Below are 17,369 nucleotides of genomic sequence, written 5' to 3' on the forward strand. Positions count from 1 at the left end.
AAACATAAACATAACAAGTGCATGTGCTTCCTTCAGCATTGGTAAGCAATTATAATTAAGGGTTGCCAGTTCATGTGCTGTTGCATTAATGAAAATAAGTACCGATGTAATACAAGTTGATTTCTATTGCAAGTTCTTCAACTATGATTTGATTGTTAAGCTTTTATTTGAGCAGAGATTTTCACCTATATGATTCTTCTATTTTATTATGGAAAATCTTGAAAAAAATAGAAATATGAAAGAGAGCCAGAGATTTTTTCGCTTTCATTCCTAATCAGTTAGTATGGAAAATACTGATGTAAAATATGGATTTGAGACACAAAGAACTGAAGAATTTACCCTGGAAAAAGAAATTTCTTCTGGAGAGGTAATAATGACTGAGTCAAGATTATTCAAGTGAATAATTGCCTGTACTCCACATATGATGTAATGTAGTAATGATTGACTCATATGCAGGCACCTGATGGGCTCTTTATGTTCATTTTTTTCATTTGAGCATCTCATTTGGAGAAATAAGGATTAATGGGATGGGAAATGAAATTCGCAAGTTAAGGTAGCGAAACATAAATGGCTGGGTGATGACTATTTTCCTGACTGGTGCAGAAGCAGGGAAGGGGAAAAACAGAATCTGTCTAAAGGGGAGGTAATAATGTATTGCAAATCACTGCATATAAAACCCTTCTCAGTTTACTAATTTTGCTCACCTCATCTCCTTCACTCACTATCATTATTTTCTCTCAGGTCATCCTCCTAAATTATGATGTCAAAAAGCTCGCATAGAAGATTTTTATTTGTAACTACTGATTAAAATTTTGAAAATGTGAGAATAAACTACACAATGGCTTCATTTATAAGGTACATAACAGCCCGCTAATTCCATTTAATGATCTCACCAGATAGCACATTTTTAAGGAATGGTTTTATAATGCTTGCAAAATAACATGGAAAGTAGATATTTTAGCATATCTTACCTACTTTTACCCTGAATTCACATGGCTTGAAATTTTCAGGTCTTATGTTTACAAGGTGACATGTGTATCTTCCAATGTGTTCTGAAGAAGCTTGTGGAATCTCTAAGGAGAATGTATTAGATACGTATTATCATCTGTATGAGAACCATCGTATAGTCTGTTTTGATCGACTGAAGTAAATAAATACCTTCGTTTTTCCTGAGAACCATCCGCAGTCCAAAATACTGGCAAAGCACCAGCACTCATTCTTATTGGACCCATGAAACATAAATGCTCATATTAGTTTCAAAATGTGCGCATTAGTTACAGCTTACAGAGACTGACTGGTCATCAAAACTTGGGATGAATTTTCAAAAATATCCCTATATCTTGAAGTCATTACAAAGTTATTGGTAAGATTTATTGCACAGATTTATTACCCTTTTCAATAGCATGGCAATAAGAATAGCAGAAGAAAGAGTAACTTAAATATTCATCTACACACCTTGAATTTTCTTTTCCCTGTCATTACTCTCAAAAGAGACACCAAAAATACTATTTTTCTGATTAACATTTATAGGAAAGTGGCAGGTGACTGATGTATTGGCCAGTGGTTCAACCCATGGAATATCACAAGTTGTGCTGCTATCTGAAATTCCATTAAAAATACAAACAACAAATATTATTAGTCACATATAATAAAGGCATATGATGTAAATTAATACATAGTTATATAAAAACCCGAAACCTTAGTATGCAATTGTTAAATGATAAAAAAGTAACTAGTTCTGGATCTCTGACAAATGGCTATCTAGAATTCTGTGGTCTTAGGCAATAATATATTAGTGTTGAAAATGTTCATGAAGTAAATTCACTTATGCTTGCTTGTAAAGTTCAAGTAAAGCCTTACTTTCAGAGTTTAAGTGAATATCTTTTTGGCAGATTGCATTCCAAGTTAGTAAACATTGCCATAACATATAATTAGTTACAAAACAGTATAAATAAACATTGACTTGACTTAGAATTATGTACAAAAACAATATAAAGAAAAATGAGATATTTCTTAGCACTGGAAAATATATAAACCAAGGAAATTTATTATAGTACATGTTGTTCGAGGTCTCTGTATGCTGTGAAAGGGAGAGAAAAATACATGAATATTCATTGTATATGTTTGTGCCTTTGTGTGTGCTTGGAGAGGAAAGGACTTAAATTAGAGGATGCACTTTTGTGTGTTAGTGCACTTGACAGACTGGATTACCTGGATTTTTATAAAAATGAGTCTGTTCAAATCAACTGTTATTTTTTTTTTAACTAACAAGCTGTGGAGTAAGAAAATATGGTGGTGTTACACAAAACTGCCAAGATACCTTGTGCACTGGACAATCTGTAAAGACTGAAGATAAAGAGAGTTGCTTTAAGATAAGAGGCCATGGGTTCTGTGATGGAAAGCGAGTAGCAATCCTTTTCATAGCATCCTGTAACCATAATGATCATCATTATCTTGTATATGTAATTACATAGGTCTACCATTCTACTATGTAATGCCAGAGAATATAAACCTACCTGTTAGCTTACATTTGTCTCATAAAAAGCGTCTCCCTAAAATTCTGTTATTTTAATCCTAATCTGTTACATGTCATCAAGAGTATAAATTGACATTTTAAGAGGAGTGTCATTTATAAAATTGAATTTAAGCAATGCAAATGTAGTTTGAAATTCTACTGGCATATAGAAAACTTGAAATAGGTGCAGATGAGACTAAATATTATATTTGTCATCAAAAGAAATACAGCATACCTTTTGTTGGCAAACATTTGGAACATTAATTGTGTCTTTGAAAACTTTAATCCCTAAGCTTTTTGACTGTAACTGTGCAAGTATTCAAATGTGTCTACATTTGATTATGCATTTATCTATGGAAGTAAATATACATTAGCATATTTTTATATATTTTGTGAAATACATCTGTTCTACATGCATGACTACTTACACCAATTGACATACATAGCTGTCATATAGTTGTGATTATAGTCAATTGACAAGTATACCTTCTTGTTTTCCTCTGTAGATTTATGATACTTTCTCCATCCTTACTGTTTATTCCTTAATTACTCTTTGTGTATTCTATGTTTGTCTTTTATTACTTGTCTGCATAGCTATTTCTCCTTACCTCCTTCCTGTTCTGTCTATGTACTCAGGGCCGGCGCTAGGCTGTGTTGCGCCCTAGGCGAAAGAAAAATTCTGCGCCCCCCCCCCCCCCCCACACCTCACAAAAAGTGAACCATGGTATATCATTTATTTTGCAATTTAGTTAGTCCTGGTCATGAAATTGATGCTTAAAACCTCCCTTTCCTTGTTTTTTGCTGTGCAAAACGAGTTATCAGTTCCTTCAGATTGAGTGCATTTGCCAAGTCATGCTCAATAGATATGGTGGCCAGACAGTCAGTCTCTCATGCAACATTGTTGATCTCATATAGTTTTTAATTAATTTTAATTTTGAGAAACTTCGTTCTGCACTGGCAACAGAAATTGGAAGGGTCAATAAAATTCTGAGAGACACTACAACATTCGGCACAATATCAAATAGCTTATGTTGGATAATGAATGTTCTTCTTTAGGGTTCATTTTAGGTTTGGGAAGTCTTCTAGCCACAACCTGTAATTCAGAACAGAGTTCCTCCGCTTCAATGTCTTTGCTGTCTCTGTGCATTAGTGCCTTTGCCAAGACCTCGCAAGATAGTAGAATGTCCTTCCTTGGTTTTTCAGAAATGCTTTGGATATCATAAAGAAATCCAAATAATGCACTGTGCTCCTGAATCTGTTTAAATCTGTCTTCAATGGACGCAGTTCAAACAAGAAAGCTAGGCTGAAATATCACCAGTAATGATTGCGGCGGTCTGCCTCAGAACTCAACACGACTGTGATGTGCTAAAGACCACAAGACTGTCACGGACCCGTTTGATCAATGAACAGTTTTGCAAAAAGTTACACCACCGCTATCGCAACCCATTGCATCCACACAATCAAAATAAGCACTATAAAAATAAGGAAATGAAATTAATGTAAAGAAGACATAAATCGTGTTAATAAAATATATACAGCTATGTCACAGTGTATAAAATTCATGCGAACTTATCTTTACCAAACTCTCATGAAGTGCTGTAGACAGTAGCACTGTTCAGTCTGGCAGGCTAAATGCAGTTCACAACCTTTACTGACTCAGCTGTAGAAGGATGATAGCTCCAAGCACCCAAACAGACGATTACAAAGTAAATTCAAACAGCAGCACGAGATGTCTGCAGCCGCTCAGAAAAGGTTTTCACATCGTCCTGCGTCAAAGTTACAACTACCTCTTCCCCAGTCTCTGGCTGTCCAGCCCTAGTAATGTGATCTGACTTTCTTTAAAGTGGTAGAGATTTATCTCTACCCTTCTCCACCACCCCACTTAGGTCCTTTCAATCTTTCTCATTTCTCTTTCTTCTCTCACGGACAACTATCAAGTAACATCGCACCACCTTCTTTGTCCAGTCTTCTAATCTGATCCGACTGGTCATTAACTGTGACAGATTTATCGCTACCTGTGGGCCTGTCCACCTACAGCACCTCCATCGGCAAGTGCTTTCAATGGTTCTCTTCTTTCTCACCTTACAGACGAACTAACAAGTAAAACCGAACTGACTACATGTTTGCTGTTTGCTGCTTAAAAATAGTAGAAAAGTGGTTTTCTACAAGAACTCATTACGACCAGAGGCGTTAGAACCCAGAAGTGTCAAAGAATGGCTTACTAAAATTAAATCTTTTTCGAGAATTTGCTGTCAGATTTGATTAATAACTTATAAGTAAGAACTACTTTTTGTCAAGAAAAGGTACGTCTGTTTTTCTTTTGCAGGCATGCATCATACACATATGGATGCTTGCATGCCTCCCAAATCAGACCTACAATTATGAGTAGCGGGATTTCAAACACTCGTGTAAAAGGTTTTATGGAGTGCACACTGATGGAGACAAGAAATGTGTAGCACCTTGCTCTGGTCTTAGTTTGGTGTGTGGTGTAAAACTCAAGCTGATCACAGCTTCCAGCATCTAGACCACCCTGATAGCAGCTACTTTGTTCCCATCCAAAGTCACACCAAAGTCACACCTCACAGGTGGGCGGGGAGCAAGGTCTGTCAAGAGAGAGTCTTCTGGACGCTAACAATGCAAAGTTGTAAATCATGGTGTCAGCTCCCCAAACACAGTCCAGGGATCAACACTGCGTGGTGTCCAGCATAGGGTTTGGTGAAAACAAGAGAAGTATACAGTGTATAGACTGTAGGTCTTAGTACGCATTATCTCTTAATAACCAATTTCAAATATTCTGTCAATGGAGCATAACAACAAGCTAGCCATTCAAACTGTAGACAAACAGATGCACTCTTAGATAATTAAAATAAACATTACAAATTGACAACTAAATTAAGCCTAAAACACCAATCGAACAGAAATTTAATAATTAATAAGAAAGTTAAATATTCACGACCATGAGTCACAACAGTAAGTACAAGACTATAGGCCATCAGTGTCACTAAATAGATATGCTATAAACTTCAAATGGCTCTACCTTGATGTTTGTGTGCGAAAGACTTTAATACTCTTATTAACTAAGAACGCGTTGGTGACATTAGCTAACTTCCTTCGGGTTAAAAGTTCGTAAGTGTAAACAATATTGAGCATAAAACAGTTGTCATAACCAAAGAGAAACTCGCGTAGAAACTCAAGTCAGTGTTGTTGTCCCTGATATCAGCTGCAGTGTTTTCAATGCATAAGTGTGGAACCTCTTCAATAGTAAGATAGAGGAAAGAAAGGTGAGCTTGGTATTAGTGGAATGCGGTCCACTCCACCGTAGGGGCCCCATCCACCAACCCGCCCCTCCGATGTCTATTCTCCGCCCTCTTCTTCCCCGCTGGTTAGCTGGTCACTTCAAGTGCGCCCTGTAATAATGGGTTTTCCTGTACTACATCACTACATGAACTGAGAAACTCGGTGGTGAAGTCAACCTACAAGCAGAGGAAAAGGTGCCTTCCACCAACGCCACCCTTCTCAACTCCCTTCCCCGCCCCTCTGCCGCCCTCTACTTGCCTGCCGGTTAGCTGGTCACTGCAGGTGCGCCCTGGGATAATGCGATAATGGGGTTTTCCTGTCATACATGTACTGAGAAACTAGCGTGGTGGTCAGTCGACAAGCAGAGGAAAAGTGTCCTGCTAATATCATTTTGTGAAAATGACATTTTTCCCTAAAATTATTCATTAAAAAAAAAAAAAAAAAAAAAAAAGCAGGCCATTTTTTCCGCCCCCCTCGGTCGCTGCGCCCTAGGCGATTGCCTAGTTCGCCTAATAGGTAGAACCGGGCCTGTATGTACTTCCTATACTTGCCTAAAAGTCAGAGCACACTCTCTAGATATTATTTATGTAGATTATTAGAAAATAAAACAAATAAGGTCTGACACATTTTGTGACAACCTCTTGTCATGAGTGTTATTAAATACACAAATGCTAAAAGTCATTCATCAGTGTGCTTGTCAACTTTAATGCTCATACTGTGTCTTGTGTGTGTTTTTGTCTATATATGTATTTATATTTGATAACCATTGCCGTTTGTCTCTGCTAATTAAATCTTTATGGCTTCATGTTTTACCTGCACTACCACTACAAAATTTGCTCTATGCTCGCATAATTATACACCTGAATGTTGGTGAACTTACCTTATTGCCCACCTCGTTCTAGCAATGATTAGTAGATAGTTCGTCATACAGGATATTCCCGATTTTGTGTGCATGTGTGGGGGTCTTGTGGTGGAGAGGAGAGTGGAGGATGCTGCCGGGCCTTGTGGCATGTTGGTGTACTTCGGAAAGACGATGTGAGAATGGGTGAAGAAAGCCAAAAGAGGTGACTGTACCTGTGAATGTAAGAACAGGGATGACATGCTTGTAGATTGGAAGATTTCTCTCCATCGATTTTTTGCACATCAGTCGGATGAAATTGGCTTTGACAAATTTTATTTACATACGAAGCAGCTGCCTTCTTTTCTGCACTCTGTGTGGGAAGCAGCGACCCCAGGAAACCATAGGTGACATTGTCTGCAGCTGGACACTTCAAAAGCTGGGTGGCGACTTTATATGTAATTCATTTTGAAGTAAATGATTTAATATCGATATCTTTATTACAGATAGAGGTAGTGTGGGGGAGGGGTTATTTTTGGTTAAATATCTTATTGCTAATAGGCGGTTTCGTGCTCATAATAGAAGAATGCTATTCAAGGATCAACGATTCCAAAAACCTCGTGTCCGCTCATTTAGTCTCAGAAAATCTTCAGCAGGTTCCTGTAGGAAAAAAACAAATGTAATTGAGGTTAGAAATAAACAGCTGTGACCACATATATGTCATACTGAGTAGTGCAAGTTTTCGGAAATATATTTATACTACCTATATCTCAATTTATGAAATAATACTCATTTCGCCAGGTAATCTAGACACCAAGCTCTGTCACCAGACCTTTATTATTTAACCTTTTTGTTAATTCGTTAGTTTATAGGACAGTCCAAATGGAAATAGTTATGCTTTCCTCTCGTGATTTTATGTAACTCAAGGCCTCATGCATATTTCATTTGTTAATAAAATGAAATGTTTGCTTTTTGTTTTGTTTTGTTTTTTTTACTTTAAACGAATTAGGCTTTAATACACCTTATACAATGTCAGAAAATGCACCACGTCATTTTCACACTAGGAGAAAGTTGTGTGAAAGATGCTTATACTCTTATGACTTAGAAAAAAATACACTATAGAGAAGCCTCGTGGCGATTCAAAGACACAATAGACGATATTAAGATTAATCTATAATGTTAATAAGCACTGCTCCATCAAAAGGATTGTAGTCTGACATTGAAAAAATTAAAATCATTTGCCATTGACAAGAAATGTAAATCAAAACTTACCACTTGCAGTTGTTGAAGAACTTGTGCAAAATGTATTTGTTTGGCACGACAGATAACGACATCGACACTAATTATTACAGCCCCCTACAAGCGTTTTTGTCTTCCAAGGCGACTATAATGTTAGGTACACCGCGCAGAGGCCAGAAAAATTCGCTTTCTGTCATAACACCACGTGAACACAGACATATAAATTGGTGAACAAACTTGTATCACTTACCAGTTGCGTGATGTTAGAACAGATGAAAAATTATGACTGACTCAACTGTGACTAAATCAGCCTATGAGACTTCCAAGGAGTGTTGTTTTAGGTGAAATCACTAATAAATTGGATGGTGACATGATTTGTAGTGTATTATATGGTTAGTAAAACTGCAGTGAGTGCTACAATCACGTCTGGTGTAAAGCTGGATGTATATCTACCTGTCATGACTATAAATTCACACGATTCAAACCCGTCAAGCTGAGAGCCCAGCACGTAACAAGCGTACGTCCCTCTATGATCACGTGACGCTCGCGGTATTCTGACGACGAGTTGACGGTTGACGGTGTTGTTGAACTCGTATGTTGGGGATGTCGTGCAGTCCAGTCCATCTTCCACCCAGATGCATATTAAGATGCCAACATCTGTATAAGCAAGAAAGGTGAACGACACCAACATATGTTAACAGCTTGGCTGAATCAAATGCAAATATTATTTTCTGAAATCTAAAATTAGGCTACTTTTGTTCCTCAAAATAATTACTCAAAATACGGACAATAGTGAATTGAGTATATTGTTTAGATGTCGGTGCACATTAAAAGAGAACACATTTCACTGTCTGGTAGATTTAAAAAAAGAGACAAGAAGTCAATGCGTTACTAATATACCCTAGTAAATATTTACATTCGCAAACGTTATCTCAAAACGAGTTGATTAAAATGTTGAGACAAAGAAAAATGTGTTCAACACAAGCAGGAACATATACATATATATCAAGATTACTTGTTCTTCCTTCCTGACCGAGGAAAATCACTTTGAAGTTCTGTCTTGTCACACTGACATCATCACTAAATGTACAGATCAGTTCTGCAGCTTCTGATTCTTTTACGCTTGAAATATTACAAGATGGCTTGGTCTCCAACAGCTGCTTGTTATCTTTCTGAAGCTGAAAAGAGCAGTTTTCGTAACCAACAGCTCCAAGGCCATTTATCTGACAGTTGTACAGTCCTTCGTGGTTCTTTGTTGTGTTGTAGATCATAAGAGTCACGTGATTTGTCACGTTGACATAAACCTCGTAACCGCGAACGGTGGTACAATTCAACTTTTCTTTGTTCCATCCACAGGACAGCACTGCATCTGCTCTCGAGAAAGGGGAACTTAGAAATGTATTCCATGAAAGCGAGCAAAACAATATAACAAGAAATCTTTTACAACAATGATAACATATGATTACTTTAAAGAACGAATAACGATATTTTTATCATCATCATCATCATCATCATCACCACCACCACCACCACCACCGCCACCACAAGAGCTTGATAACTTAATTTTTTGAAAAGTCTTATGGTCATCAAGACCTACAGATCGCCAGACGGTCTTGTAGGAGACTCCAATTAACGAATGATAGAAGAACAAGTAGACGAAAGTATAAATCTAGAAAATATGCCTTGGTGTACAGACCGAAGAAGGGCAGAAAACGCATAAATGTAGCGAGCGATAGGAATAATGTCATAAAATGCCCTAATAAGAGCTGAGATAATGATGTTAGTGATAAAAATTAGCTTGATGACAGCTCAAATAAAAAGCATTACAAATACTAAATTATCGTCAGGACCAACCATGAATTTATATATTTATTTCTCAAGTTGCATCACCTTTAAGACCTTGGACTGAATGATGATAGACACTAAAGTCTGATCTGGTCTCGCTCAGGTCCTCTGTGAAGTAACATGTCAGGGATGTTTGTGACATCAGTTTAACAGATGGAATTTCACACTTTGTTATACCAGCTAAAACAAGATTTATTATAACCTATAAAACCAGTGTTCTATGAAACTTTAAGAAAACTACAGATATTTTATGTGAGAAAATTAAAGCTAAATTATAGATTAAAATATAAAGATTATCACACATGATTATCACATATTAGAAGGGACAATATATACAAAAATGATTATTCATGTATATCTGTGTATCAGGAACACAAAATGAATGCTAGATGCATATCTGTATTTCTACAGTGTAGTTCTACAAGCATGTGTGAAATTCTAGCGCTCTATATCCTATGTATTATACATTATGTACTTTCATGTTGTAGCCCCTGTGAAACTGGACAAGTCTGAATCATTAAAGAATTTAGTATCGTATCGTACAAACACATGAGTTAACTGAGTCTCAAACTTTCTACCTTCTGTTTCTGTGGCAAGCGCACAGTTCACTCAGCTAAAGAACCCAATACTTTACACCCAGAACCTAGTAAACAATATACACTGTGACACTTTTTCAAAGAAGAAAATTAATCATAAAATTAGAACTTTTGCATAGGTGGACTACCTGTCAAGACAATAAATTCGCACGGTGCAAACCCTGTGGATTCAAAACCATGCACTTGACAAGTGTATAATCCGCTGTGGTCGCGCGACGCTCGCGGCACTCTGATGACGAGTTGGTCTGTGACTGTGCTGTTGAACACGTATTCCGGAGCCGTCATGCAGTCCAGCTGCTCTTCCAACCAAACGCAGGTGAGGATGTCAACAACTACAGTAAAGAAAATCTTAGAATTAAAATTGTACATAATACTTGCTTAATTTTGCAATAATATGTCATTTTTAACCCCAAGACATAATTTGAAAGACCACCAAGACTAAAACAAATAACTTACTCATAATAATAATTTACTCAGAATACAGAGAATAGAAAGTTCAGTAAATTGTAATGAGATCAGCGCACATACATGTATTTAAAAATGATTTCGTTGAGAGATTTTAAAAGTGCGAGAAAAAGAAACCATCTTGCCACTGTGATAATATTACATTTTTAAGCCAATCCTTAAAGCGTGTCTAATAAAAGCATACTTTAAAAAACGATTTAATATGTTTACCATAAGCATTAGCCTAATACCATTAGTACGTAACGCATGTGTTTTAATTTTACCTTTTTTCCCTCCATAAGGGAGATGAATAACATTTATGTCCTGTCTCGACACATTGACATCAACACTGAATGTGCAGACTAGTTCTGCAGCCTCTGTATCTTGGACACTTGAAATATTACAAGACGAAGTGGTCACTAACTGTTGCTTATCTTCTTTCTCTAGCTCAAAGGAACAATTGTCATATGGAGCAGATGTAAAACCTGTAATCTGACAGTTGTACGTTCCTTCATGAGTCTCCGACGTATTGTGGACCTTCAGAATCACGTGATCTGTCACGTTGCCGCTAATCTCGTAGCCTCGGAGAATGCTACAACTCAACTTTTCTTTCTTCCACACGCAGGACATAACAGTATCTGTTCAGGGAAGAAGAGAAATCATGAAGTATTGAAGTTCTTAAATGAAAACGAGAGAAACAAATTAGAACGAGAGAGATTAGAAAGACCGAAAAAGTTTTCTTATCAGGATATCTAAAATAACAATTTTGGCAACGAAGAAAGAAATCCACTTAGTACAAAGGAGATCTTTATGGAGCTTCATGCTATATAATTCGTTCACTTAGCGAACTTAGGGCACTATTAGCATATATTTTTACTTATTCTTAAATCTCCTGATGTTGATCTTGACGATGAGCATTGTAACCAGGTGTTTTGCTGTATTCTTGCAATTACCTGCCAGTCAATGCTGTCCGGCATTGATGTATTTTAAATAGTTTAAAGTGATAAAAGGAATTAAAGGAACAAAAAAAGAAAAAAAAGAAAAAAAGTTTATTTTTCTGTCATTAGGATACATAAGTGTATAGTTATATAAAAACTATAAAATGTGCATAACTATATATGTATATAGCGTATCAATTTATTAAAATAATAGATATATAACTTTAAGAAGAAAAGGTAAACTGTAGTAGACCGATAGCACCCAAGAATGGACTGGCCTGTCATTCCGTGTATCCCAGAGAGCTGCTGATATATGTCGTCAAATGCAACACCGTCAAGTCGGAGCAAGGGACTATAATGAGAATCATGGTGAAACAAATGACAATTCAGATGAAAACAACTTGAGTAATATAAATGTGTCGTATACATCAACAAGAATTATTTAGTTTAATACTAATTTACATATCGCAATACCTGTATGACCTTGGATCGAATGATGATAGACAGAAATGTCTGCTCTGGTCTTGCTGACGTCCTCCGGGAAGTAGCATGTCAGCGATGTTTGGGACATCATTTTGACAGAGGAGATCGCACACGTCGTTAACCCGGCTGAACCAAAATAAATGTTTAATTCAATTAGCCAACCCAATAGTATACTTAAAGCTTTCTATGACACTTTTAGTGAAACTATTGAGTAACAAGTAGCATTGTTTCTGATTGATGCCTAACAACTTATAAAAAGTATGCTAACGTATTAGAAATACCTGTTATACAGATGGATTACCTGTCATGACAACAAAGTTACAAGATGTAAATGCTTCGGATGCAGAACCCAGCGCTAGACACACATATCGTCCAGACTGATCACGTGACGCATGTGGTACTTTGATGACGAGTTCATCTGTAAGGGTGTGGTTGTGAAACTCATATCCTGATGCTGTGTCACAATCTAGTACGTCTTCTATCCACATACACAATGCGACCGTAGCACCTTGAATAATGATATCAGTTTTATTTCTGAAGTCGAAGTTTGAAATCATTGTGATAGTTGAAGTAAGTTGCAAGGAGATTAGCACATGCCAGCATATTAATGTACACTTAGGTACAAATAAATCCATTTTGAAATGATGTGCTTTGAAATGTAGATATTGTATTTTGAAATGTTACTGACTACCCAGTCAAACAGTTACGTGAATGACCTTTCTTTACATGTTATATTAGATAAAACAATTAAGAAAAAATTAGCAATCAATTTTTCCGTGGGTTTAGACATTACCTGTGTTATCCTCATCAGCAAAACGAAGTATTTTGATGTTGTTTCTAGTCGCATAAACATCAGTGCTGAATGTACATGTTACGTTCGTCTGTTCCGCCTCTTTGACACTTGAAATATGGCAAGACGACTTTGTCTCTGTGGCATAGAATCATTGCAGTAAGTACAAAGGCTCATTAGCATGTGCATAATATCATCTGTAATCACTATAATAAATCTTCTTCACGAATACATAGTTTTCTGCAGTCGCACTAAAATTAACACTAGAGCCGTATATAGCTGTTGTAGATGTCTACAGCCCGCTGAAAGAAATGTAAATTGTCAGAAAGGGAAGTAACGAAACCGAAAAAGGGAAGATATACTAAGTGGCAGCTTTTATTTCAAGTAAAATGCCAATCGAAGATTCACATGACCGATAAGCTTTATTTTTCTTCGCTTCATGACGAAACGTTTGGTTTCGCTGCTGTGCCTTCGAATAGTTCGCTATTCTATACCACGACCGATGATATTTTGAAAATATCAGCAAACTATTCGAAGGCGCAGCAGCGAAACCAAACGTCTCGTCATGAAGCGAAGAAAAATAAAGCTTATCGGTCATGTGAATCTTCGATTGGCATTTTACTTGAAATAAAAGTAAAGGACGAAACATTATAACATTGCAAAAGCAGAATTATACAACTCACAATATGCTTTGAGCTTGTTTTGATAAATAAACCCAAGAAAATGTTTACTAATCCATCGCAAGTTTGAACTGAGACATTTAGTCCTGCTGGGAAGTTTGAGTCCGTTACAACGGCCAAAGCCCGAAATAGGCCAAAGTGGGAACTGGCCGGCCAAATGGGGAAGTGGTCAATATCGCATCACATTGACCGGCCACTGTCCAATCTTTTTCTAGGTTGCAGGCTTTAACCAGCCAGTTTGCGAAATGGCATGGGGCGATCGGCCAAAGTAAACTTCAATAGAACAGACAAATCGGCAAAATCACCTGCGAATATGAGAAACTCATAAAACTTTCATCAATATCTTTGCTTTCGTTACTGTCTTTGCTTGTTAGTTTTTATCCGTATGTTGTGTCTTTGTATTGTGAGTGTGTGTGTGTGAATGTAATTTTTTGAATTGTTAAACCAGTTATAAAAAGTAAATTTATCATCAGAAAAATCTGCTCATTTAATAAAACTGAAAATAAAGTGTGATAGCATTATTATATAAACACCATCACTATTGCTCTACATACCATAATAAAGCAACATACCCTGTGCAGACACAGCAGCAACGTGTGATAACAGAGAAAAATGAATGCTGAGGACAAATACCAGAGCTGTTAGGAGAAGGGAAGATGCTTCCAATGAGCGGAAACGGGTCTCAACCATTTTGCGCAGAATCGTGTCACTGTAATTTTCACTTGCCACTCTCAATGCCACATAGAAGTTTTAAAGTAATATATATTCGTCAAATCACCAGCAGTATAGACAGCATATCCCTGTGCTACTTGAGATCCTAGCAGCTTGCAGTTTAATTATTCATATTGTGGACTTCTTTATCCTTTAACTTTGTTCCATGCGTTAAATGTCAGGTCGCACAGAAGTGATCTGTTCGGCAGAGTAAAGCACTTGACTTGTGAGGTCTTAATATAGACAGTAGTAGTAATACTTCCCATTGTTTATGTGAAAGTGAAAGTTATCAGGAAATTGATGAACAATAATGTGTTGACACTGACAAGGCGAGAGAAATCGAATAAAGTATACCAGACATCTATCTGTGAGTGATACAGCCTGTCAAGTGTGTGCGAGAGAGAGGGAATTGAATGACTTTATTGAAAAGGCCATAGGCTCATTTCAAGGAAAGCATACAGTATCAAGAAAAATACACATAAACTATATACTCTGCAGGATTATCAACAACCAAAAAAATTTACATTTTAGAATAAGCTACACTGTGATTTTTTTTACAATTGTCGAAGATATACAAAGTTATGTGTGATAAATTTACAGAAAAATACTATACTAAGAGAACACAAGGAAATATGCTATTTTATGGACATATCTCTCCGGTCTAATGCTTTGTTGACAAACGTGGCTACAAGGTTAAAAATAGTAAGTCTAGTGTCTGACATGAACAGTTGGAATCTAAAGAAAGAAGCTTTTTGTAATATTTTGTGGTGATATTGCTTTTTCGTAAATCTGTATTCATAGGACAGACAAAGAGAAAGATATTTCAGTTTCTTTATTCTGACAGAAAGGGCACTCTATATTCTGATTTTCAGCAAAACTAAAGTGGATCTTATGACAGCCCAAATCTGAAACATCTAGCCTAACCCTGTCAGGGCATTTCTCATTCCAATATGTTTAATATCTCTAAGAAAACTACTATGTATTATGGAAGATTTGTATAAATTATAGGAAAGAACCTTGGGATAGAATTCACTTTGTTATACCATTTGAAAAAATTCTATCAAACGTAAATTGAATTCTCTTAAAAAGTACTTGACATCGGCAACACCTTGATTTTCCAAAATAAAACCATAACTGTATTTATACAGTGTAGTCATCATGTGATATACACATGTAACCTTGTTATCATAGCGAAAACCGAGTAACATTTTATAGGCTTTTTTGGTAAGCGCTCATGTGGCATCTGTAATATCTTGAGAGAGTAAGCAATACGATACGATACGATACGATACGATACGATACGATACGATAAGACTTTATTTGTCCCAGAGGGTAATTCTGTTGCAGCTCGATTAAAATTAGAATTCATAATTGCATGCACAAAACTATTCATGTCTCATTCATTCAAAAATCTCCTAAAATAAACTTAGGAGCATCAGGACAAATCGAGTCTAGATGGCGAGTCACATCTGCGATGCACTGTAACTCATTGGAAACATTTGCCCTGGGATGAATATACACAAGGGTGAAAAACAACTGGGGGAATTCTCTCGGGAGGTAAAATGGGCGAAGCGAAACCATGAGAAGTTCAAGGTCGCAAGTACACATCCTTTCACGGATAATAACCGTATTACAGTACCTGCTGTTGCCATAGAAACAGACGCCTCATGCCAGTAATTGTAGCAGATCTATCTAATCGAAACGGGCCAGAGAAACCGGAGATGACCAGACCAGCGTCACCTTCGTGGAGCCATGTTTCTGTAAACGCCAACAAACATGTATCCCTGAACAGTCGAAAGCTGTGTACCCACGCCTCAAGCTCATCAATCTTGCCACGAATCGACTGGACATTGGAGAGCAGGATAGAAGTAAGAGGTGGAGACCTGCGTCGATCGTCCAGACGACACTGCTTGAGTCTTCGCTTCACACCGCCTCTGCGTCCTCTCCTTTTAGGTTTGCGAAGTGGAGGGAGCCGTGTGATGTCGACATGCAGCGCCCAACAACTCCGGATAACAGAGGGAGATGAACAAAGACGGAGCAAGAGCTCGCGGAGTAATGAAGCCGGGGGCCAGCATTAAATAAGCTGACCGCCATCTTAATATTGTCGGCTAGTGGTAACGGTCACATCCATCCAAATTGAAAAAAACACAAGCCTAACAAGACTGAGAGTAAGATCATCATCACTACACACAGTTCGACACCCAAGTCTATCACTCAACGACCACCCGACACAGGGGCAGACGAAAAACGATGAAAAGTGTAGAAAAAGCGAATTCGAGTTGAGAGCTGCAGACGTCGCACAACGAGGCGCTGCCATCTTACATGAGATAATACATGTACAATTAATGTACAAGTCATAACATCGACATTCCCTATAGACCAATCTATCATGTGTTATATTCGTTACATGAAGAAATGTTTTCATAACAAGCAAATGAATTTTGTTGATAATCTGCCACCAACCCTAAATTTCAGAGCCATAAAGTAATATTCAAAAAGTGAAAAAGAGTTGAGCTGCGTGTGTGTGTGTGTGTGTGTTTGAGATAGAGTGACAGAGAGCATGTGAATATATTATGGTTGTTTATTCTATTTTCGTAGAGAAGACAAGATTTTCCCCGAAGAAGTTCCGCCTTCCTGTGCTAGAACTGGGAGACGAAATAATTTTTATTTTCTTGCATTCTGTGTTATCCAATAACAAGACACACATTCTGTGAGGGACATGCCCGGAACGTGAACTGTTAAAACAGTCACTAGAGTGAGAACCAAATGGACTTCAGATGAAGAAAGGGTTCATATCTTTGGGTAAAACTCTGTGACAGCTGTTTGCAAGATTAGTCGTTGGGTTTTTTCCCAAGTATTCCACCTCCCCCCCAAACACACATACACATCCATTACACTTCCTCTCTAAGTGTTAAAATCCTCATAAGGGGTATGCACTTTCCTGTAACAAACCCCTCGACCATTATGCTATTAGTATCACAGTGAGCAAAAGC

General features: G+C 37.3%; 4 protein-coding genes across 11 annotated transcripts in view; all 4 read right to left on the minus strand.

Annotated features, from left to right (window-relative positions):
* The window catches only part of LOC112574527, a 36,115-nt gene extending 29,400 nt beyond the window's left edge, over positions 1-6,715 (minus strand). For 4 of the 6 annotated variants that reach the window (XM_025255654.1, XM_025255655.1, XM_025255656.1 and 1 more), the window contains exons 1-3: positions 4,975-5,132; positions 2,321-2,428; positions 1,456-1,599 (exon numbers count right to left, since the gene is read on the minus strand). In XM_025255654.1, coding sequence (XP_025111439.1) covers positions 1,456-1,599; positions 2,321-2,428; positions 4,975-5,035 — 313 coding nt within the window. In that variant the 5' untranslated portion in view covers positions 5,036-5,132. Of the gene's footprint in view, positions 1-1,455; positions 1,600-2,320; positions 2,429-3,123; positions 3,143-4,974; positions 5,133-6,692 lie in introns of those variants that run through there. The other 2 variants (XM_025255657.1, XM_025255659.1) reach the window with 2 other exon arrangements.
* Positions 1-17,369, minus strand: part of LOC112574545 (GTPase IMAP family member 4-like) — a 283,763-nt gene that overhangs the window by 180,194 nt on the left and 86,200 nt on the right. The gene's annotated exons all lie outside the window — the stretch shown is intronic.
* The window catches only part of LOC112574535 (GTPase IMAP family member 4-like), a 287,359-nt gene that overhangs the window by 177,510 nt on the left and 92,480 nt on the right, over positions 1-17,369 (minus strand). The window lies entirely within an intron of this gene.
* Positions 6,271-14,578, minus strand: LOC112574530. 3 transcript variants are annotated; one of them, XM_025255665.1, is made up of 9 exons: positions 14,238-14,578; positions 12,989-13,123; positions 12,497-12,703; positions 12,187-12,321; positions 11,059-11,412; positions 10,459-10,662; positions 9,780-9,914; positions 8,905-9,258; positions 6,271-8,546 (listed from the first exon to the last, which is right to left on the minus strand). In XM_025255665.1, exons 1-9 carry the CDS (start codon positions 14,353-14,355, stop codon positions 8,275-8,277), a joined length of 1,914 nt encoding a protein of 637 aa, XP_025111450.1. In that variant the 5' UTR covers positions 14,356-14,578; the 3' UTR covers positions 6,271-8,274. The 3 variants fall into 3 exon arrangements, with proteins under 3 accessions (XP_025111450.1, XP_025111451.1, XP_025111449.1); XM_025255666.1 differs by having other exon boundaries at positions 12,497-12,613; positions 14,220-14,578; XM_025255664.1 differs by having other exon boundaries at positions 14,220-14,578.

Source organism: Pomacea canaliculata, linkage group LG10 (assembly GCF_003073045.1).
Source record: "Pomacea canaliculata isolate SZHN2017 linkage group LG10, ASM307304v1, whole genome shotgun sequence".
Classification (NCBI taxonomy): Eukaryota; Metazoa; Mollusca; class Gastropoda; order Architaenioglossa; family Ampullariidae; genus Pomacea; species Pomacea canaliculata.